The 24130-nt window shown below is 43.7% G+C and overlaps 1 protein-coding gene across 2 annotated transcripts in view; it reads right to left on the reverse strand.

Moving 5' to 3' along the window:
* Positions 1-19072, reverse strand: part of LOC120842610 (transcriptional regulator ATRX homolog) — a 94412-nt gene extending 75340 nt beyond the window's left edge. For both annotated transcript variants that reach the window (XR_005715963.3, XM_040213754.3), the window contains exons 1-4: positions 18992-19072; positions 18366-18447; positions 10725-10998; positions 292-640 (exon numbers count right to left, since the gene is read on the reverse strand). Coding sequence is in view for 1 of the 2 variants with exons in the window: in XM_040213754.3 (XP_040069688.1) it covers positions 292-640; positions 10725-10998; positions 18366-18447; positions 18992-19033 (747 nt within the window). In the remaining variant the exon portion in view is untranslated. The remainder of the gene's footprint in view (positions 1-291; positions 641-10724; positions 10999-18365; positions 18448-18991) is intronic.
* Between the last annotated feature and the right edge of the window lie 5058 nt (positions 19073-24130).

The following is a 24130-nucleotide window of genomic DNA, read 5'->3' on the forward strand; positions in this document are numbered from 1 at the left end:
GCGATGTCAGTTGCTTCGCTGAATTTAGAAAGAAAACTAAACTGGCGTAGAGGTCACATGATGTCAGCTTACGTGACGTCGATTCACCTGCAACGTTTAACGGAAAACGCACGGACGGACAAATTTCACGGATTATGGGGTTCGGTTAAAAGGCATCTCATGCTTTGACAGAATTCCTGCACACGAGGCGTATCAAAGTCGAACAAGGCAAACAATAGCTCTGGACAGGCCAAGTAAGTCCGGTCCTCCTTGCCACCTCTCGTTCTATCGTAAGGAACAAAGGGAACTCACCGAATTGCTGTCGTCGCTGTTCTCCTTGTCGTCGTCCGTGGAGGCGGCCATCTTGATGCGACGGCGCTTCTTCTTGATCGCCTTGCCGGGCGACGCAGACCGGTCCCTGGGGCCGCGCTTGCCCTTCTTGGACGAGTTGAAGTCTGAGTCGTCGGACTGTCCGCTCGATCCTATCGAAGAGGACGCCCGCTTCTTTTTTTTCTTGCGAGCCGGCTTGATGTCCAAGTTATCCGATTCGCTCGAGCTGCTCGAGCCGAGGCTGCTGCTGATGGTGAGCTCGGGTTTCTTGGAGTCGGCGTACTTGTGTTCGTCATCGCTCGACACCACTACCCGCTTGCTTTTGGATTTCCTGCACAATAGTGCAGGAAATCCAAAAACGAGTCTTCCACGCTACCCTATTTCCCGGACCACACAGGTTTAAAAGCTGAAATCTTACGCGGTACACAGATTGTTTCAGAAGAGAGCTGTAGGCCGGTTGCCATTTTTAACATTTGTCGCTGCCTCGCACAACTTCCAAAGCCACAAACGCACGTGCCGAGCAGTGTATTTGTAGGGATGTGTACTTTTCATGTCGTTCATTATGGCAAGAGAAGTCCGTCCACTGTACTGCATTTCCCGAACTGTAGTTTGCGGACTATATGTGTTTAAAAGTTGAACCTTTATGCGGTGGGGACTACAAACAATTCCATGAAAAAAGGGTTGCCCAGCTAGTTTTGAGAATGTATTAAATTTTGGAGCAGAAAAAAAATTTCACCCTGGAGCACCTTTGTAACAAAAAAAATCTCATTTGGGAGCAGCACATACATAAGCTTGGAGCAACTCAATGAGGTTCCTTATTAGTGATACCGGTATGCATTCATATAATCACTACAGCGCCCATTAAAAACTCAAAGTTAGCAGTTTCACAGCTCTTCGAGGCTGTGAAGCTGTGCTATAAGCTTAGTTAAATGTGTGCCTTGTTTCCATTAGTACTACTGAACAAAAGTCAGCAGGAGTCATGTGAGCATGTTCGCTATCAAAATTAATAGACCGATCTCACTAAGCGTTGGGCGCATGCGTAAAGCCGCCATAACTTTAATTCACAGGAGGCAGACGGCCGTGCACACGAGGGCTCGGGCCTTCTCGTGCTCTACACGCGAAGAGCTCCAGCGAGGTTATCGCACGTGCAAAAAGACTAAAGTTCCCTCGATGCATCGCGGCAGCGGTGGCGTAGTCAAACTGGCTGATGAGATCGGTCTATTAGTCGGTGTAGAGTACCAGTTTAAACCTCTAGAGAATAACAGAGGTAAATTGGCACTACACAGTTTCCGCACATGACACAAAAATCTACAATTCTTGGGCCTCATAGCTTCTTAAGACAAAATGCGTTGTGACAAACATTTTAGTTATGATGACACTTCCTGACAACCCATCGCTCTGTAAACATTCGAGGTCTGATTTGCTTCGTTTTTCCTCGGTCGTGATCACAATCAAGCTGCTTCAAAATCTGATTTAGTGCACAGGATATCAACAAAAATATCCTAGTCCCCCAATGCACAGATGTTTTAACGGCAGGACAATTATGAATTGGTAACAAAGCAGTCTCAATTCAGCAAACTAACGAACTGGGAATTAGCTGCGAGCACATTCTACAAAATAGGTAGTGTCATTTCTCGACACGCGCCCGCAGGAAAAAATTAACTTGGCTCGTTATTCTTCAATAGTGCGTCTTGAAATGCCACTACAACTGACTGAACTGCACTACGTTAGTGCCTTCGGTAAAATTTGCCCCTAACAACGCTGCAGACTCGGAAACCTGGATTTTTTTTTTAAGTAAGTAAGTAAGTTTATTTCCCATCAATACTGGTAGCGGAGGTCGAGAAAAAAAGCTGTAAAGTTCAGCTTGACAAGGTCCTCGACCTTCTAATAGGCGAAATAGCAGAGGCACAGGAGAAAGAAAAGAACACATACAAAAAAGATATTCCATACCAAAACATGGTTCAAGGTAAAACAAGAGGACACTATACGAGCGCAAAATACGTACTAAGCAAACGAGGAATAAAAAAAATATATATATTAAAAAAATATTACATGAAAGATGAAGTGATTGCTAATTTACCTACCTAAGCTTATAAAATATTCTCTAAGTTGTTTTGGTGACATTCTATTCAATTCCAGTTCACTCTCTTCTAACTAGTTAAGCAATTTAGGCAACTTATATCGAACCATCTTGGAGCCGTAATTTGTTCTCCAAGCCACCATCTCCCAAATGTGTGCATGACGAGTGGGGTAAACCGGTTTTTTTTTCAGATAAAGATTAGCCAAATTTGTCAGGAAACGTGTATTTCTATTGTTTTCCGTTTTAAACATTTACTAAGTCTATAATTGTATAAATTGTATATATTAATAACGCGGAAACCCCTAAACAGACGAGCTGTATGGGAGTCCAACGAGACGCCGCCGATGGACCTCAGTATTTTTTTTTTTTTTGTAATAAGAATACTTTTTCAAGGTTCCATAATGTAGTTGAGCCCCAAACAAGATGGCCATAATTTAAATACGAATAAAACAGAGAATTGTAGATTCGTAATTTCACATTCGTTGGCAAATTTGATCGATGGCGATATATCAATCCAGTTATTCGTGACAGGAATTATATCATTTATGTGATTATCCCAGGACATATTCTCAGAAAAGATCACTCCCGAAACCTTAAAATTGCCCTTCAATCTCAATTGGGGTTGTGTTAAGAGTAATATCTCTCATTATTCCAATCGATTTATTTCTCGTGCGTAAAAGTACAGCTTTAGTTTTGTTTATGTTAATTTTTAATGAATTTTTCCGGCTCCAAATTTTTAATCTCGACAGCATCAGATTTGCAATGCCCACTAGCGCGTCGCGATCCTCGGCCGAAATAAGTAGCGTTGTGTCGTCGCTGTAATTTACAAATTTGACATTTGGGTTAATGTTGACGACGTCATTAACATAGAGGTTAAAAAGGAGGGGCCCTAATATATTGCCCTGAGGAACACCGCAAAGTATAGTTTCATAGAGGAAGAATTCCCATTCAGACAAACATATTGCGCTCGGTGCTCTAAATAACACCTAAAAAATCTGTAACGCGTGTCCCCGAATGCCATAAACGTAAAGTTTTTTTAGTAAAATTTCGTGGTCAAGGCAACTAAAGGCTTTACTAAAATCTACAAACACTGCCAAAGCTATTTTTCTTTGTTCAAAACTTTGCAGAATAAATTCTTTCTGCACAAGTAATGCAGCCTCTGTAGAATGATCTCTCCTAAAACCGAACTGCGAGTCCGTAATCAGTCTGTATTTATTCGTGAAATTTGTCAAACAGAGATGAAGCACTTTTTCAAGTGCTTTTGAAAATACCGGTAGTATGGATATGAGTCAACTTTCCGAGGGGGAAGGGGCCCGGTCAGGATGGTGACGACCGATGATGGTGTTCGCCCGATGGTAGTCCCCCGGGAAGTCGAATAAGAAAAAAAAAACTAAAAGTTGTTCGATCCCGCTGGACACATTACGACGTCGGTAGGTTTACGGTGGACTGGCCAGTGTGGCCACGTTTATTTTCAAAACAAAACGACACGTCAACGGTAATACCAAAACTTCCAAAATTAAAACCCCATACTTTAGTCCCCAGTCTCAAGAGCCGAATTCCCCCGAGAACCCTCTCGGCAGCCCTTTTCTAGCCTCGTAGATGCCTCCTTTCTCTCCAGAGATGGACCAATCACTTCAAATTTCACCACTCCCACATGGTACACTGTCGTCCAATGGTCGGCGAGCTGTCATCCTGTCGCTGTAACGGCCAAACCTAAATTCCTTGTAGGGTTGCTCTCTGCAATTTTTCCAGTCTGACTGGCGCCAACCGCTAAGTTATTGCATCTGGCAAAAAGCGACAATTTTACACTAAGCGGCGAAACCCTCTATATACAGGCACATTCGGCTAAAAGCCACAACCAGCTGCAAGACGGGATCTGTCCGAGCAGACTACCGAAACCCGAGACGTTTCTTAACGACCGCGGGGAAGCCGCTCCCCACTCCCGGCCGCTCTGCCCCCGCAAATGCTCCCTCCAAAACGCCGACACTCACAAAGAAAGCTAAAAAAAATAAAACGATGCCGACGCAACTGTATAAAGATAGACTTTTCTAAAACAAATCTTACTTATTTCTAACAAAATCCTTCGTTACTTAACAATATGGGTCTGTAGTTTCCCATTTCTTTTCTATCTCCTTTTTTATACAAGACCGAAACTTTAGCTATTTGCATGCGTTTTGGAAGTACAGAAGTTACCAGAGGCCAGGTTAAAAATACGACTTAGAAATGGAGCTTGGTACACTTCCCTGTATACTGCGTTTATGGTTACCGCCCACTCGCCGCCGCCGCTGTTGCTGTTGCTATTGCTATTGTAGCGTTGTGCTGTTCTCTGTCTAGCTTACAATGGCTGATTCCGATTGCCTGGTATGTCTTAAGTCACCCCCTGAAAATGGAGTGTTTTTAACATGCTCGGAATGCGACTACAGTTACCACATCGGCTCGTGTTCTGGTGTTTCTAAGACAACCTACAAGGCCAAAGGGGATGTCAATAAAAGTAAATGGAAATGCCAAACATGCGAAACTTCGAAAGCTCGCGGGGCCGAGGGTGCTGTAAAGCAGAAACCCGAACAAGCTGCCCTTGAGAAGGTTCTCATGGAAATCAATAAGAAACTAACGGAATTACCAGTAATCAGGTGCAAAGTTGATGAATTGATGTTGGTAAAAGAGACCGTCAACAAGCTGGAACAGTCCGTTCAACATATGTATGAACAGTACGACGAAGTTCTTAAAGAAATGAAACGCCAATCCACTGAGATTGCAACCCTGAAAAAAAAGTGGAGAAGATCGAGGCTGATAATGCTGGCCAGGAAATTCAGAAACTAAAAATACAAGTCAACAGCCTGGAGCAGTACAGCAGGCGACAGAATCTCGAAATACATGGATTGCCACAAACTGAGAACGAAAACCTACTGAATAAGATAAACGAGCTAGCAACTGAACTGCAACTACCAGAACTGTCACAAAACGAACTAGAAGGCGTTCACAGGCTGTTTTCAAAGCCAGGCAAAACCCCGGCCGTACTCATTCGCTTCGTGTCGCGCATTACACGTGACCAGTGGATGGCAAAAAGGGGTCTTCTAAAGAATATCGAATCCAACGTGTATTTCCTCGATAACCTGACACCGCAGAATAAGAAGTTGCTTTGGCCGAGGAAAAACAGTACCAGTTTGCCTGGCAGGAGAATGGTCTCTTGTTTGTGCGTAAGGCAGCGGGCGAACGCGCAATCGTCATTGAGTGTGAGGCTGATTTAGATAAGATCTGCTGAATCAGTGAAAGTTAGAAGCTTCATTTATTTGTATTTTTGTGATGGCAGAACCACCAGTAACTGTTTATCTTGACAGCACGTCATTTAACTCTGTTGTGCATGATCCTTTTCTGCTTCGAAGTGATAAGATGTCAATCTTTCATATCAACATAAGAAGCTTACAAAATAAATGGTTTGAAATAGAAACAGCCTTGGATTCTTCAGGTCACAGATTCGATTTATTGGCATTTACTGAAACGTGGTTTTCGAGTGAACACGACGTAGTCAATTTCGCAGGATATAAATCTGAAGGGGTTTACAGAAGAAATCGCGAGGGAGGAGGGACCTCGCTTTATCTTAAAAATAACCTCGAGTATGTAGTCTTGCCCGAATTTACGCAGATGAGTGACCACTATGAGTCGGTTGTTGTAAAGTGCCTTGGGTCACTTATTGCTTCAGTTTATCTGCCCCCATCGGGCAATATAAATGAATTTTTTGAGTTTGTAAATGAAATTCTAGACTACGTGTCATGTCTCAATTTGCCAATTGTCTTAGTTGGTGACTTCAACATTGATTTGCTTTCATCTACTCGTTCCTGCCGACGTTTTCTTGATGTCATTGAATCTTTTGGTTGCTCAAACGTCATTCATTCACCAACGAGACTAGCGTCTGAAAGTGAAACTTTGATCGACTTGTGTGTTACTAGCTATGACCCAAAGGATGTTGTCTCGGGTATTCTTACATTCGATCTAAGTGATCATTTGCCAATATATTGTTTTTTTCCTCTGGTCAAAAAGAAAAAGTGTAACATCCGTGACCCTCCTGTACTGCGACGCAATTTCGGCGTGAATGCTCTTGCTCTTTTCCGGGACATGATAGAGAATACCAGTTTTGATGACGTTTATAATGAAGAAAACCCAAACTTGTGTTACGACATATTTTTGCATAAAATAAAGCACATTTAGAATGAAGCGTTTCCTCTTCGACCTATAATAAATCACAAGAAGTCTAGGAAGCCGTGGGTTACTCGCGAGCTGTATAAAAGGATTAATGAGCGTAACAAACTCTACGATAAATTTATTCGACTAAGGGACCAGACAATATTAATTAAATATAAACAAATAAGAAATAAATTAAATAAGGACCTCAAGAAAGCACGTGTTGAGTGCTATAAAAACAAGTTTGCATCTATTTCGAATGAACCAAAAAAAACTTTGGGGTGCAGTAGGAAGTCTAATTGGAAAACACAAGAGTAAGATTCCCGATACATTAACTCTAAATGGTATTGAGTATAACGATGCCTTACTGGCAGACAAATTTAACTCCCATTTTTTAAACGCAGGTGCGTCATTGCAGCCACATGGTCCGAACGAAAGCTTAGACAAATATATTTCATCTGTAGCTGTCGACAGTATTTTCTTGGCTCCAAGCAATGAACAAGAAATATATTCAATCCTTAAATCTTTATATACAAACACCGCAGCTGGAGAGGATGACATCAAGGCTATACCAATTATAGCTGTCGCAGACCTCTTGTGTTTTCCTCTGCAGCATATATGCAATAACGCATTAGCAACGGGCATTCTTCCTGATGGCATGAAAATTCCAAGAGTGGATGTTCTACACAAAGGAGGCTTCTTTGACAACATTAACAACTATAGGCCTATTTCTGTAGTTCCTTTGTTTTCAAAGGTTCTAGAATTTCTTATAAAAAAACGGTTTTCAAAGTTTCTTAGTGAAAGAATGCTTTTGTTACTCAGCAATACGGTTTTACGGAGAATAAGTCAACCGAAATGGCTCTACTTAGCATCAAAGAAAAAATACCTAATAATTCTGAAAACAAAAATTTCACTATTGGAATGTTTCTGGATTTCAGAAAGGCCTTTGATTCGATTAAACATGATATTTTGTTCTATAAATTACCGTTTTATGGAATAAGAGGTGTTGCTTTAGCTTTAGTTCGTAGCTACTCATCTTGTCGACTACATACTAGTCTTAATGGCTACAGGTCCAAGTTAGAACAAATTTCGTACGGTGTCCCACAAGGGTCTATTTTAGGTCCTCTCTTTTTTAATATTTATATTAATGATATCGTGAAAACTCCTGAAAAAAAAAAACTCCTGAAATAGTTTTGTATGCCGACGACACTAGCTTATTTTTCTCTGGCCCATGTCTGCGTGATCTTGAAATTTCTGCTAATACATGGCTGAGCGAGTCATCGTCCTGGCTAGACTCCAATCAGCTTCAGTTAAATGTTACAAAAACTAAATATATAATTTTTAAGCCGCGAAGTAAATCGGATGACTGCGAAATTATTTTAAAATTCCAAGACTCTCCGATAGAGCGTGTCACTATCTACACATTTTTGGGAATTCTATTCCAAGAAAATTTAAGCTGGACTCCACATGTAAATAAAATTCATGCAAGCATCTCTAGATCTATTGGCATTTTATACAAAATAAGAACACTTGTCCCAGGCTGGTTAAGACGTCAGTTGTATTATTCACTAGTTCATTCCCACCTTCATTACTGTCTACTAGTCTGGGGTTCAACGACTAAGACAAATATTGATAGACTGTTTGTTTTGCAAAAAAAGAGCAGTACGTTGTATTGAAAATCTTCAGCGCACCGACCACACAACGCCGTTTTTTCTAAAACATAGCTTCCTTAATATTAGTCAGTTATTCCAGCTTAAACTTTCAATCCACATTTTTAATGAGTTCAATCGTGACCAGTCCACTTTTTTGACGCATTCCTTCCTAGAAATATACAATACAATCTTCGGTATGACTCTTATAGAATACCTTGGTCAAGGACGAATTACGGACATACTCAATTAGCGTACTTAATTCCTGATTTCTTAAATAAACATCCGGCCGTAAGAGAAATGATTCATGAATGCGGCTCAAAGCATACCTTTAAAAGAAATATAAAACGGTACCTTCTATCATGTCCCATTGAATGAATGTTTTTAAAAAGTGTTTGTATCCAATGGTTGAGCTTCATTTATTCTAGTGCATCCTATGTCCCCGAAAATTGTTATGACATGACTACTGTACGAGTTATGTTGTTTTGATCTTTATTTGTGGGCCGTTCTGTTTCCTCGTGGTTTCTGTGTTTATATTACAACGTGTCGTACTATACGCTGAGCAATGTAAACTGGTGATAGGGCCAAGTCAGGCAGAACCCATCTGCTTTTTGCCTTGTCATCCGAGACCTTGTGTCTGAATAAAAAAAAATTAAATTAAAAAAAAAATGAACAACATACTTCACTGGTTTTATCTGGATGCCGTCGGCATCGCAGCTCCCGCTATTTTTTAATTGCAAAGTGAGAGAAATTACCTCAGATTCAGTAACTGGTTCTAAAAATAGCGAGGCCTAGTTTCTCGCATCACAAAAAGTAGAATTAAAATTGTCTTTGGCGCTCGTTATGCTTACAAAATGGTCATTGAAAGCCTCAGATAACAGACAGCCTGTCAGTTTTGCACCATCATGCTTTATTTGCTCGGTATTTTTTGATAGTTGATTGCGGCCTAAAATTGAGTTTAACCTTTCCCACATAATATCTACGCGTCTGTTTGCAGACTCAAAAACCTCATAATAATAGCGAGCTCTTGCGCGTCGGATCTCTTTTGTTAAGTTGTTACGATATGATTTAAATACTTTAAAGGCATCCTGTCTTCTAGTCTTCACAAACTTGTTGTACAGTGCATTTTTCACGCGAATTTTGCAAAGCAAATCCGGCGTTATCCATGGTTTTCGAATACGCCTGGTTTTTCGGAAGTACTTAAACGGAAAAGGGGTCTTATATAGAGTAGAAAAAAGATCCAAAAAAGCGTTATAGGCCCCGTCAGCATTGACCTTACCGAGTACTCCGGTCCAGTCTGTGTTAATGACATCTTGCCGAAATGCGTCCAACCGATCCTGAGTAATACCTTGAAATAATGTAGGTTTTGTTCGTGTTTTTAGAGATATTCTTTACGCTCAAAAATATCGGGAGATGATCGCTCAGATCACAAACAAGGACTCCACTTTTTATGTCGCCGACTAGGTGATTGACTATAAATAAATCTACTGTAGTTTCACTGTGTCAGGTAATTCTGGTTGGGCGAGTAAGAAGATTCTTACAACCATTCGTATTTCGACTAGGTGATTGTGATAGCAAAATCCCAGTGGATTTCCACAGTTGCCAGATGAAAACTCCTCCAAAAACGAATTCGTTCGCATATAAATGCTTTGGCTCCTTAATGGACGAAGAGCGTGTTGGTGCAGGTCAGACTGAAGAAAGAATTAACAAGTAAGACGAAGACGACACATCTTTCAACAATTAACAACAGATATTTATAAGAATTCCAAAAGCAAGCAGCCGATTGACCGATTGCTCGCTTTTGGGATTCCTATATGTCTGTTGTTAGTTGAAAGATTGTGTCGTCTTTATCTTACTTGTTTATATCTTCTTCAATCTCATCTGAGGCTTTGGCTCAGCTTGGCGTAATTTTTCCTTTCGGGCGCCGCAAGGCGCAGGCAAGCAGGAATTTATCAAAATGGCGCATATGGCACAACTGGACCACCTCCGAGAAAAGTGCCGTATCCTGGTGCTACTTTAAGCACGTGCGCGTATGACGCGTGTTTTGATCAAATTCCAAAGTCACGAATGCGCTTGTTGGGCCGTGGATTTGTAAGGATGCCTTTTTTTCTTTTATCTAGACCACTCTTTATGGCACGAAGTGACGGACCTGGCGAATGACAGAGTATGTTAATGATGGTTTATGTATGATACAAGCTTGTTCGTGAGCCAATAAAGCGGGCATTTGTTAAGGTGTGTGAGAATTTATCACGTGCGGACAAGGCGCCAGGTGCGGACTGATGAAGCCAATCTAATGACGCGCAGGAAAAAAGCGCAGAATCATCCACTCTGGAAAATTTGCTTAGTCGGCGACTGCAAATGCACAAAGCCGACGAGAGATGCAGTTTTGGCGCTGCTTGATTGGCTCCATTCAATCGCAACACTGGCTGCAGTCGGACTTGAAGTGAAAGGATTTAAACACATTGTGCAGCGTTCCACTTGCGTTAATGCACGCCAGGGAGGCTCACCTTTTTCGGCTCTCTAGTGGCTCCTCCTCCTCCGAGCTGTCGTCCTTGCCGCCGGGAACTGGCTTCTGCAGAAGCTTCTCATACTTGAGGAGCTTCTTTCCCTTCTTCGTGGCGACCCCGATTTCGTCGCTGTCCTCTTCATCGCTGTCGGGAACGGCCTCCTGCCTGTCCTCCTCTTTCTCAGGAGCAGCCTGCTCTTCCTCGCAGTCAGGAACGACGTCCTCTTTTTCCTTTGGCACCGCCTTCTGCTTCTTTGGTTCCCCCTCGCCGTCGTCTGCACAGAGACGCGCCGTCTGACCTAGTGCATTGGTTCTGTAACTGAATTCATAGGAAGCCAGGGGTTTCCCTGTGTACCCTCAAAGATCCCCCAGCATGCCCCAAAGGGTTGCCCGTATGCCTTCAAGAGCATACTGGGGAACCCTTGAAGCACACTTTGCTTAAGAATATGCTTCCATCAATTCTCGCTTGTAGCCCTTCAGAGTTTTGGAAGATTATAAAACCTACCAAAAGAAAATATATCTTGTGGATCAAGTTATCAGATCATGCGCAGTGAAGTATGTTGATCTGTGCTAAACAACGTTTCTTCAGAAAATTTTTAGATCCTTGTGCACACGCAGTGCCACAATCCACAATTTGTAAAATAGTGCGCGTCGCCTATCGCGCAACGCCGGAAACTTCAACATTTTGGGTGCGAGGCTAGAAAGTGGTTGGAATACAACTAGGCTTCGCGATGCATGGTTTGCTTGATACATGTGGGGCGTAAACCTTGTGTACGCAGTCTGTTCCAAGCGTTTCCTCGAGACCCAGATTGAATAGTGTGGAAAATTTCCCAGGGGCGTACAAAACCGTCGCACCCGTGACAAAATGCGCGCTGCGGATCCGGCTGTGCTCGTTCGGCTGCCATGGTGAGCCGTCCGTGCTCCTTCTCTTCACAGCAAGTATCCAAGCCTCTCTCTTCGCAGGATACAGCATAAAAAACAGGAAATCTAAAAAAACTTGACGTTCTCTTTACCGTAAAAGTAATTTGCGCAACCATACGCAACACAGCGCCGGCATGGCGACCAACAAAGCGACTCGAGAGCTCTCTCCGTTCTCGCTTCGGCACCTCTGTCGCAGCCTAGGAATAGCAGGCATGTCCATTTATTTTGCAATCAAACAGGGAGTGCTAGCAACAAGCTCTGCTCGCGCAAGCGCAGCAGCTTTTTTGCAAATCGTGGATTTCGTAACCGCGAGTTCTTTCCAATGAATCCTTTTGTTATTAATTCTGTGGAAATGAATTTAATCTGCAAACTGAAGATTTCCTCTAGTCGTGGCGCTGATGAATTAAACTCAAAGTATATAAAAACAATGAAGTCTATTTGTGACGTGTATCGTGTCACTCGCGTAGTCTTACGACTCAGTTGTTTGAGTCAACGAGTTTTAATAGAACTGGAATTGGCGGTTACACGAGACATGGCGTAATGGCGACCCAACGCCTTCTTGAACCAGGGAGACGTGGTGACGATGTCGATGGTGCTTGTAACTAAGCACGGGCTACCGTCACATCTTCCCTTTCCACTAAAGGTCCAGTTTGACCGCTGGCTTGGCAGTGCGGCCGGCCCGACTCACCGTGATGCCGCTTGGGCCGCGTGGCACTAAAGGGGTTGTGTATCTTTGCGATGGTGGCTGCGCCTCTTCAGCTTCCTGGCTGGGTTCAGCGATGCTTGTTGTAGCATCCCCTCAGCTGGTATTGAGCTGCGCTTTGGTGGGCCTTATCATTGAAGTGTTTCTTCTGATAATGGCGTGGTGGGTCTGGAGCACGTACGATCTTGTGGCACCATGCTTGCTGATAACTGAGTCTGGTATCCACTTCCTTGGACTTTCCCCGATACTACGCACACTGTCACCTATATTTATGGCAGGTGCAGCTGTTGTGCCCGTGTCTGCATGGAACTTCTGTTTCATACGTACTTCTTCCATTTTGCGTTTGACCCTTTGGATTGTTCTCGGTTTCAGTAAATCGCTCTTCACCGGCAATGTTGTGTTTGTTCGTCTTTCGTAAAGACGCTGTGCCGGTGAGCCAAGGTCTCCGTCGCGTGGCACATTTATTAGGTTCAGCATTGCTAGGTAAACGTCGCTACCATCCATGGCGCACCGCTTGTGTATGTTCTTCACAGTTCGTACTGCCTGTTCAGCAAGGCCGTTGAACCTGGGGTACAATGGGCTTGACGTTCGTAGTTGGAACTGCCACTCCTCTTCGAGTCTGCGGAATGCCCGAGCTGTGAAGCAGGTCCCGTTGTCCGACTCTACAACTCGTGGTATGCCATGAGCTGCAATGATTGAATGGAAAGCGCCGAATGAACAAGGACGAAGAAGGGGACAGAGACGAAGCGCACTCACAACTGAAGGTTTATTGAAAACAACATTGACTATTAGTACCGTCTATCGGGGTGTTGGCTCAAAAAGAAAAACTCTTTATCAGTTAAGTGCAGTGACGGCGCACTAATACACAGACTCACCCCTTGCTCTCTTATGCGGAATGCCTCGTGTATTTCTCGCGCTGTTTTGTTTTCATATCTGCCCAGAACTGTTTTTTTTTTTTCCAATTCCGAGCCACATGGGCACCTATCACAATGCGCCGCAAGATTGCCCGACGGGGACTGTTTGACTGACCAGGCATGTTCTCTGGCCCTTTCATTTATGCAAAGCCCCGTTTGACCCACATACGATTTCCCGCAACTCAATGGTATGTTATACACCACTGACGTTGCACACTCCACGTATTGATTAGCGTGTTTCCTCTGACACGCCCTACCCTCTCCCTTTTCGTTGTTTATTTTTGAACACAGGTGAGACAGCTTGTGTGGCGCTGAAAACACCACTGGCACTTCAAAATGAGCCGCCACTTTTTTTAGATTGTGCGATAGATTATGAAAATAATTCAGCGCCACAAAAGCTGTCCACAAGCCGCCACACATTTCAGCGCCACACAAGCTGTCTCACCTGTGTTCAAAAATAAACAACGCAAAGGGAGGGGGTAGGGCGTGTCAAAGGAAACACGCTAATCAATACGTGGAGTGTGCAACGTCAGTGGTGTATAACATACCATTGAGTTGCGGGAAATCGTATGTGGGCCAAACGGGGCTTTGCATAAATGAAAGGGCCAGAGAACATGCCTGGTCAGTCAAACAGTCCCCGTCGGGCAATCTTGCGGCGCATTGTGATAGGTGCCCATGTGGCTCGGAATTGGAAAAAAAAATAACAGTTCTGGGCAGATACGAAAACAAAACAGCGCGAGAAATACACGAGGCATTCCGCATAAGAGAGCAAGGGGTGAGTCTGTGTATTAGTGCGCCGTCACTGCACTTAACTGATAAAGAGTTTTTCTTTTTGAGCCAACGCCCCGATAGACGGTACTAATAGTCAATGTTGTTTTCAATAAACCTTCAGTTGTGAGTGCGCTTCGTCTCTGTCCCCTTCTTCGTCCTTGTTCATTCGGCGCTTTCCGTTCAATGATGTACCAACTAGCCCATTTATATATTTTACTATCAGCTGCAAACCAGCGTTTCATTGCAACAATTACTTCTGCTGCCGTGCTGTTTCGAAGTTCAGCAAAGTCTGTGTACCCGGAGTAGCTGTCCACAATCACAATGTGTGGTTTTCCTTTGTAGTCAAACAAGTCCACAGCTACTCGTTCCCAGGGCAAGTTGGGAACTTCTTTCGGGATGAGTGGCTCCTTCGGCGGTCTTTTGTGTGACGATTCACTCACACTGGATGCCTGGACGTGATCTCGGATGTCGTTTGACATTCCTGGCCAGTATACTGTCTCTCGTGCGCGTTTGAGGCTGCTGTTGATCCCAAGGTGTCCGGAGTGTGCTGCTTGTAGAACCCTGTGTTTCCACGTCTTTGGGATGACTATGCGGTAACCTCGGAACAGCAAGCCTTCGTAAGCTGATAGCTCGTCACACACTACTGAGAAGAGTTTTTTGTGTTTCCGTCATTCTTTTCGTTGGAGGCCATCCGTTTTTTACTGAGTGCATTACGCTTTGCAGTGCTCCGTCCTGTCCGATTGATATTCTGAGTTCTCTGAAAGTTTCTTCCTGCATTGGCAAGATGGCTAGTACCTCCAAGTCTTCAGTACATGTGTTGGCACTCTCATCGGTTTCACAGTCACGGCTTAGGAAGCCTGCGATGTGAAGATCTTTCCTTCTCTTGTATACAATCTTGGGCGCTCAGTGTTGTATGTCAAAGAGGAGTTTCTGCAATCGAGGTGGTGCAAGTCCCGGTGGTTTCTTACTGATGCTTTCAAGAGGATGATTATCAGTTTCTAAGGTCAGTGGTCACCCATAGATGTAGGAGTGGAATTTCTTGCAGCCGTATCGTATTGCCAAGGCTTCCTTTTCTATGTGTGGATAGTTAATCTGTGCTGGAGTTAGTGTGGCTGATGCGTAGGCCAAAGACTTTCCATCGTGCATGAGTACTGCGCCTAGTGCTTTTGAGCTGGCGTCCACTGATAGAGTCAACTCTCCATTGACGTCGTAGTACTGTAAGGTTGGGCTTCTTTGAGGTCCTTCTTGATCACATGAAGTGCAGTGCTCTGCTCTTCTGTCCAAAGCCATGCTGTGTCTTGCTTCAGCAACTTTCTCAGTGGGACTGCTTTCTCTGCTAGGTTGGGTATGAAGTTCTGCAGGTATTGCAGCATGCCAATGAGACGTTGTAGTTCAACCATGTTTCTTGGTTCTTTTGATTTTCTCGATAGTTTCAACCTTTTCCTTGTCTATTTCAAGGCCTTTCTCTGTTAGGACGTGTCGTAGGAACTTGACTCTTGCTTGGTTGTAGACACATTTCTGTTGGTTAGTTTGGAGCCTGCTTGTCGTAGTCTTTCCAATACTGCTTCGGTGTGTTTGTTCAGCTCCTCCATCGTCTTGGCATATATGAGCATGTCATCCATGGAGCTTGCGACATTCGGGAGGCCTTTCAGGATTTCTGGGATCGCTCGTTGAAATACTTCGGGTGCCGCTGCTATTCTAAAAGGAACACGTAGGAAGGTATACCTCCCCCATGGCGTGCAAAATCCAGGTATTTCTGGGTCTTCTCAGACACCGGTAGTTTCCAAAAAGTTGAGCAGCGTGAAGACTTTGGAACCACTGACTTGTGCTGCGATTTCTTCCAGCGTCTTGAGTGGTAAATGTCTTCCGAGTAGGATCTTGTTGAGATCTGTTAGGTCTGGGCAAATTCTTAGCTTGCCTTTCTGCTTGACTACGACCATCTGACTGGAGAATGGAGTTGGATCGTTTATTTTCTTAATGATTCCACCGTCCTCCATGTTGTCGAGTTTTTTCTTGACGTCATTCATGATGGCGAATGGCACTTTTCTCGGCGGTCTGTTTTCTCCACCTTCCGTGTTCTCTTTTAGGTCCGCATCGTAGACGAACCCTTTTATGCATCCCAGGCCAGTGTACAGGTTTTCCTCTTCTTGCTGTTCTAGCAGATGCACACGCTTCATCAGGTTGAGCGTTTCGCACGCGTTTCCCCCTAGGATGGGTGCTGCGTGTGCATCCACGACGATGAACTTGATCATGACCGACTTGTCCCGGACCTTGCACGGAGCGATGCACTTGCCGGCGACGTCAAGTCTGTGTTGGGTGTAGGAGACGATGCGTTTCACTGGTGATTGTCTTGTCTTGAGGTTGAGACTGTTTGCAATGCCGACTGGCAGCACACTGCACCGGACTCCGGTGTCCAACCTTATTTTCTACCGTCTTTCCGCAAGGGAATGAGATGCTTTCGTACCATTACTCTCTTGTGTTGTCCTTTCGCTTCTGGATTTCTGAGACAAACATTTCTTCATCAGAGTCTGTGCATTCGACGGCGTGAACTTCTCTTTGTTTCCTCTTGCCTGTTCTGCATACAGCCGCAAAGTGTCCGGTCCTGCTGTAAATGATGGACTTCTTGCCATATGCTGGGCAGTTTCCTCTCTGATGCTGGCTTCCACAGTAGCCACAGTTCTTAAGAACTTGTCTTTCATGCTAGCGGCGTCCGTGTAGCTCGCTTTTCTGACGGTGGTTTCGGCGTCTACTTGTCGGCTGTAGTCTTCTTCTTTTGCTCCGTTCTCGGTCGCACTGCGCCGACAGCCTTCGTGCTCTGCGTCGTCATGTCCTTGATTTGTTGAGTCGCCTGCTCATTTGCCTTGCAAAGATGTATCGCCTTGTCCAAGTCCATGGCTGGATCCGTCAGGAGTTTTTCTCTGACGTAGTCGTTCTGCACACTGACAATGATTCGATCTCGCATGAGTTCTTCCGTGAGCTGACCGTAATTGCATCTGTTCGCTTGTAGTCGTGCGGCAGTCACACAGTCCGTGAAGGATTTTCGTTCTTTTTGTGCCATCTGGTTAAATTTGTACCTCTCGTAGGCATGGTTGATGCGCGGCGTAAAGTGCGCTGTGAACTTCGCCTTGATGATGTTCACGTCCTTCTTTTGTTCATCCGCTAACTGGAACCTTCGGTAGATTTTTTGAGCCTCGGTTCCGATAACTTACATAAAGGTTGCTACTTGCACTTCGGGTGGCTTCTTCAGGAGTTGCACGGCGGTTTCGTATCACTCGTAGGACTGCAGCCAGTTCTCCCACATTGTGGAGTCATTGGTGCTCGTATCCAGTGATTTCGACGGCCGGAGTCCGTTTTCGCGCGACATCTCGATCTTCTGACACCATGTGACGTGTATCGTGTCACTCGCGTAGTCTTACGACTCAGTTGTTTGAGTCAACGAGTTTTAATAGAACTGGAATTGGCGGTTACATGAGACATGGCGACCCAACGCCTTCTTGAACGAGGGAGAAGTGGTGACGATGTGGATGGTGCTTGCAACTAAGCACGGGCTACGGTTACACTATTCACCTGCCTTTTTTTCGCACAAAAACACAGTCTATTCAGTGCTCCATGGTGCTATATCATTGGAAGGTCGTTCCTTTTCAGAATTCCGGCAATATTCAATCACTTCCTAATTATAGCCCCATTTTATTCACGAACATTGCCTGTAAAATGTTAGAACATGTGATCCACTCAAACCTTGCTTCATTTTTCGAGTCTAATTTATATTTTAGCCCATTTCAGCACAATTTTCAAAGACATTATTCCCGTGAAACGCAACTGCTCTCCTTCACACCTCACATAGCATCAGTCCTTGACCATGAATCGTTTCTCGATTGTATCTTCCTCGACTTCGCGAAAGCGTTGGACAAGGTACCACATCAGTTACTCCTCCTTAAGATGAGCACCTTAAATATTGACCCTACCATCATCAAATGGATTGAATGCTCTTTGACTAAGCACACGGTTTGTAACTGCTAATGAGTGTGCCTCATCTTCTTGTCCCGTGAAGTCTGTCATCTCTCAGGGTTCCATTTTATGCCCTTCGCTTTTTTTAAGATTATATATTATTGACCTTCCCGCTGGCGTTCAGTCTTTCATCAAATTATTTTTGATGACTATGCTCTATCAGTGAAATAATTGACCAATCTGATCATTCCCTTCTACAATCTGACCTCGACAATATCTCTATATGGTGTAATAAATGGTTAGTGACTTAAGATTAGCAAATGTAAGTCACTATCAGAAACTGGACTTCCTCAGGTCTTCGTCAAGGAACAAATGCTTGCATTACCCTCTTCGCTGTCACCACTGCTGCCAAGAAGTGCCTCTTCCAAAAGGGCCCGTCGACAGGCTTCGTTTCCATTTTCCACAAGCTAAAAAAAAAGTAAGAATTATTTTTAAAAAGACACAAAACTGTTGTACAACACAGGGGGGAGGGGCTCTTAAAATTGGGGGAGAGACAAAATGGGAGATTAGCACTTTATTGAACAATGAACATTGTATGCTCAATAGTCAAGTCAAATTGTGTTTTTATTTTCAAACAAGTTGTGAGCTCATAAGGTATTTATCAAGCCAGGTGTCTCAAATTTCTTAACGAAAACAGTGGAAGGGACCCCTTGGTAATACAGGGTTAGGTTAGTAATCAAAAGTTAGGTCAGCAGTTAATGTCAACCATAGAAACAACACTCTAAATAAAGAGAACAAAGCAACACAAAGCAAAGGAGCACTTTTGGTACATAAATAAGAACAAATACATAAAACCAGTTGAAAAGCAAGAAAAGGAATATTAAATAATTAAAGTGCAAAATGAAGAACAGAAAAAAAAACTATGGAGAAACAGATCATATTACGAGGAAAAAGATCTCGAGGGTCACAAACTACGCAAACAAAGGGAAGCAAGGGGTCGGCAAATCGTACCTTGGTCGAAGGGACAATTGTCGGCGCTGACTCCTCCCCCATTTCCTCCTCTGAAGACAGCGAACTCAAATCTGAAGACAAAAGGAAATGTGCATGGTTACGAAAGAGTTAAAAAGAACCTTTAAACAACGAGGTAACACGTTTCGATATGTGAGTATCAAACACACATAATGAAAATGTCTCTGGGATCACATTCGAACATCTCTACGCACATGTGGGAAATTAGTATCAATCCAGAAATGATGATGTGAAATCTGTGATCCCTTAGATCTCATCACAAACACACCAAAATGAAATGTGGTTGACTTACAAAAGGAAACATGACGGATCCAAAAATAATATGGCTCAATATACCCCACAAGCCTGAGATACACATGTTCTGCCATAAAGCACCAGAAAAATCTGCAAATAATTGCTGAAATCATTGCTCACATTGTCACTGAAATAACACATCATTTTGCACCGTCAAACACTGTGTAATCGTTTCTTTATTAAACTGCTAAGGAACTTCTACGAAATTTTAGGACTACCTTTCGTGGGCATTTTAAATTATTTCATTTAATTTTCTGATCTAACTGCTTACTTCCCAGACGGGCCTATGTTAGCAACCAACGATTCAGGCTATAGCTTTACTGCCTTTCAAATATATCTCTCTTACAATACACATAAACATAATAACAGGCTTGATAACCGTATTTGTCATACAGAAGCTAATTTATCCCATCACATTTGTTTGGGTGCATTACCCCCCGTCTGCACAATTGAAGTAGTTGTATAACAGATGCGTGCCGCCTGCCTTGGTTGCAAACTGAGACACGAACTTGGAAGTGCGCAGGGTTCGCTCAGAGATTTTATCGCATTTAAAGGGGCCGTGCAACGATGTTGGGTTGGAATGTTTCTCACTTTAAACAAGCCTACTGGCGCTAGTGGAACTGCGTGCTAGCACAAAACACCACTGACCAAGAAGCCTTTGTCGCAGCGTAATTTCATGGATAAAAGCAGACGTTTTCTTTCAATCTCCCCTTCGCAAAACTTGATGACGAAGTTGTGGGGATTGCATTGTTGGAGTTGTCAACAATGCGGTCCCCAGAATTTTGTTATCAAGCTTCAAGATCCCCGCGGAGATATTTAAATGTGGCTCATGAAGTAGACACAAGCACTGCGTGACCATCGCACTTGGGCTCGTGACAACCCATGCCTCGACATGCATTCAGGTAGTGGCTCGGGCCCAATCACTTCGATGGCGGGAAAAGCCGAACCTGAACAATGTGTGGAACCTGGCGCGTGCCCTGTGCTTTGGCGACCCCAGCACATGTCTATGATAAACACGGTGATGTTATTGGTCCGAGTCATCTCGCAGCACCTTTTAGAGCAGCCAAAGGTCCATTTTGGAACAGCAAAAAGCACTTTTGAGTCATAAGCGCACATTTTCATTCATACCACGCAAATATTGCGCTAAGATTCGTCTGTTAGCACGTCCAGCTACAAGACAATGCCTCTTGGCCCTCCAACTTATGTAGAACTTCTTGATAGCATCAACTGCATGGCAGGTTTGATTCCTTCAAACTCGGAACTAGCTGTTTAGTTTCGCGTGGAAGCACTAAACATGCCAAGAATATGCTGATTGATGAAGGACAGTATGAGCTGCTACGATATGTTATTTTAGGTATGGAGTAAAAAGTATCATATTTTCCGGACTATAGCCCGCACCCGGTGGCACAGTCGGCAGAAAAAAATTTGGGGTCAAAAATAAAAGCTTTTGCTTAGATAGTTCGCAACCGCTGCATAGTCCGCATTTAGTGCCTAGTATGAACGTAAGAATTATCACACACAGCACACCTTGACAAATGGCTGCTGTATTAGCTCACGAAGAAGCTTGCATCATAGATACATCAACACTAATATACACCGTTATTCATGAAATCCTTCACGTCCTGTCATAGGGAATGATCTAGAAAAAAACAATCCTTGTATAGTCCGCACCAGGAGATGGTCCACTTCGGGTAAAATTTCAACTTTTAAGCATGTATAGTCCGCGGATTATAGTCCGGAAAATATGGTAAACGAACCAGTATATTCCACTGAAGTAATTAATGTTGAATTAGAATAACTTTGAACACCAAAATTTATGTTCTTTCAAGTTCTGAAGGAAATAATAAAAACTGCCATTGTAATTTAGATAAAGACAGTTTGTCATTTCGTTATGCACATCAATTACATTTCATATGTAGAATGTTACAATAACAAACATCAGCACGTAAAAAACAAATAGGTATCCTTAAAAAACAAAAAAAAAAACAGTCGACCAGAACTGTTCAACGTTATTCCCAAGCTTCCATCCAATGCTCCAGCTAACTTGATTCCGATCTATCTTTAGACTGTGCCATCGAACAAATGGAACCTATATAGAAATAATAAATCAAGTTTTTATTTCCATACATTGATGGCGGAGACCGAGGGAACAAGCTACTCACAGGCAGCTTGACGAGCCCTCGACCCCCTTACAGTGGCAGCAATGAAAATAATACAAACCTCTGAGAGAAAGTATGTCACAAAATTAAAAGATTCATTGATTTCTAAAACATTAACTTAGTTCCTTTACGCGGTGAACAATGTCAAACAGAACGAAAGCACTCCGGAGACAGCACTGTCACAGAATATAAAGATCTAAAGAGTTTTCTAAGAACATGTATCATAGGGATGTCGCGAACCACCCCTAGGTTCGAATTTGAAAGGTTTCGATATTTTCGAACCGAACTGAGGTTCGAATTCTAAAAATTTCGATATTTTAGAACCGTGCCGAGGTTGGAATTTGAAAAGTTCGCAACTTTCTTACACCTTGAAGTTTCGAATTCGAATGTTCGAAGCTTTCACGGCTTATAAAAGTTCAGGTTCAAATATTTCGAATATTTTTTTTTACTTGAGGTTCGAGAAATTCGAAGATTTCGAACTTTCCCAACTTGAAATTCGAGATATTCGAAAATTTTGAATTTCTTGGGATCTTAATTTGGAAACTTCGAAGCTTTCGAATTTCTTTGAATCTGAAAGTCGAAAAATTCGAACGTTTCTAATTTTTATAGACATATAGTTTAAAAAATTCTAAGATTTGAAATTTCTTGCTACATGAAGTTCGAAAAGTACGAAGGTTTCGATTCTCTTTTAGGGCTAAATTCGAAAAAAAAAAAAAAAAAAAAAAAAACTTTGAAGATTTCGGATTTCTTTCAAGTCCAAGTTCGCAAAGTTCGAACCCCGGTTTCATGTTCCTCCACAGTTTCAGTTTTAAATTACGTTTTCACGCCTCACTGGTTTTCACGAAATCAGGTTTCAAAAAGTTCGGGTTTGATATTTAGACTGCGCGAAGTTGGTGAGGCAATTAAACGAGACGACGAGTGTCCCGGATGTGCTGAAATATTTGCCAGTGCAGAGTGACGTGTGACCATAGATCAGTAATTGTGACAGCCCGGGGTGGTCTTTAACGTGCATCACGCAGTAGTGATCAAAGGAACGCACTGTTTTACGATACTCATTCAGTACGAAACGGCCAGGGGCAGGCAGGAAGTTGAGGCTCAGAAAAACCTTGAAGCGATCTGGCAAACAACCTCCCCACCCCCTTGCACTCTGGTAATAATGCGATCCAACGCCGCCCGAGTGACACTGGCATATAGTAAGTTTAGTTTGTAATTGTTCTGGAGGTCCATTTTCCGGGACGGAGGAAACGCCGAGCAAAAAGCACAGAAGCCGGCACAACTCGAGGTCGAGGAGCGTTCTACCATACCATAGGAAAAACGGGGGGGAGGTTGGTTGGTTGATTTGGTGTTTATGGCACAAAAGCTATTGCTGGAAAAGGTTTAGAGAGATAAAAGAGGCTTTCGTAGCCAGTGATTAGATAAAAGATAGTAATAGGGTACTGTAATGTAGTCCACTCGAGGCGTCGGGTGCGTCAGGCACGGAGGACCAAGGGTTTATTTGTACATGTACGTTGTGTACGTGCTCTAGGTCGAGCAGCCGTAACCGAATGGGGGCACGCGGAAGGAGGCCTGGCTCGCGCAGCAGCCGGCGCTCGCGTGGACCGTCGAACTGTCTCGTGGCCGGCATGCCACCACAGACCAGTACACGACACACCTCCCCCCTAAATGTAGTCTCGAAGATACCCCGGACGACGATGTTCGCGTTGAGGACGTCCTGATATAGCAGCGCCAGGATTAGGAAGATAGGAGGTCGATGTGGATTGACCTGCCTGGCGTTGCTCGGTTTCTTGGTCAGTAGTCGGAGCAGCTGCTAGACGGACGTCCGGGTCTGCATTCGGGCTTGACGTTGCGGAGCTTGCATCGGGAATCTGGACTTCGCAACTCCGGCTTGGACTGTCACTTTACATGCTGGAATGCCGCGTACGGATATGATCTATGTGTCGCCGCCACACACGACCGTCTTCAAGTTGCACTTGATACGAAAGTGGGCCCAAACGGCAAGAGATCACACCTGGCAACCAGCGGTTCCCGCTCGTCCCAAAATTAATTGCAAAAACTTGACTTCCGGGTTCCAATAGACCCTTTCCGGAATTCAGTCTGGCCACTTTGATCACTATCATCATCATCTGAAAACGGCATATATGCTATACTAATGGCGGCCTTCTGTTTACTGATGAAGGAAGAAGTTGAAGATGCTCCTAAGCAGATAATTCGAGGCCTATACATTCTAGATGTTAGCGCGGCGTGAAGCAGGAATTGGACGCAAGAGCTGCGTAAGCGTTCACTTCTAACTCGGTCCCAGTCAATCTGTTAGTAGCACTCACTTGGCTTCAAAGCCCCTTGATGTATAGAACTCTATCAAGGCGTCTATGTGGGTTGGCGCTTCGTTCCGACTGGCTGCATTTGTTTCGCCATCGACACTAAAAGAGATTGAAAAATAATTGTAGTGAAGTGCACATTCTCGTTTACCGTTGACCTTTAAGTGGCGGTGCCCCATTAAATACTGCAGACCACATGTTCATTGCCGCCATTAGTATAGTAAAAGATAAACTGCCATTTGAGACACCAGATGGCACTGAATTCCGGAAAGGGAAAGGGCTTTTTTGGGGGGACCGAGGGCCCTGGGGGCACTGAAGTAATTGAAAACCCAGCGAAGTCAGGAGAGGCACCC

Source organism: Ixodes scapularis, unplaced genomic scaffold (genome assembly GCF_016920785.2).
Source record: "Ixodes scapularis isolate PalLabHiFi unplaced genomic scaffold, ASM1692078v2 PGA_scaffold13__105_contigs__length_92229423, whole genome shotgun sequence".
Lineage (NCBI taxonomy): Eukaryota > Metazoa > Arthropoda > Arachnida > Ixodida > Ixodidae > Ixodes > Ixodes scapularis.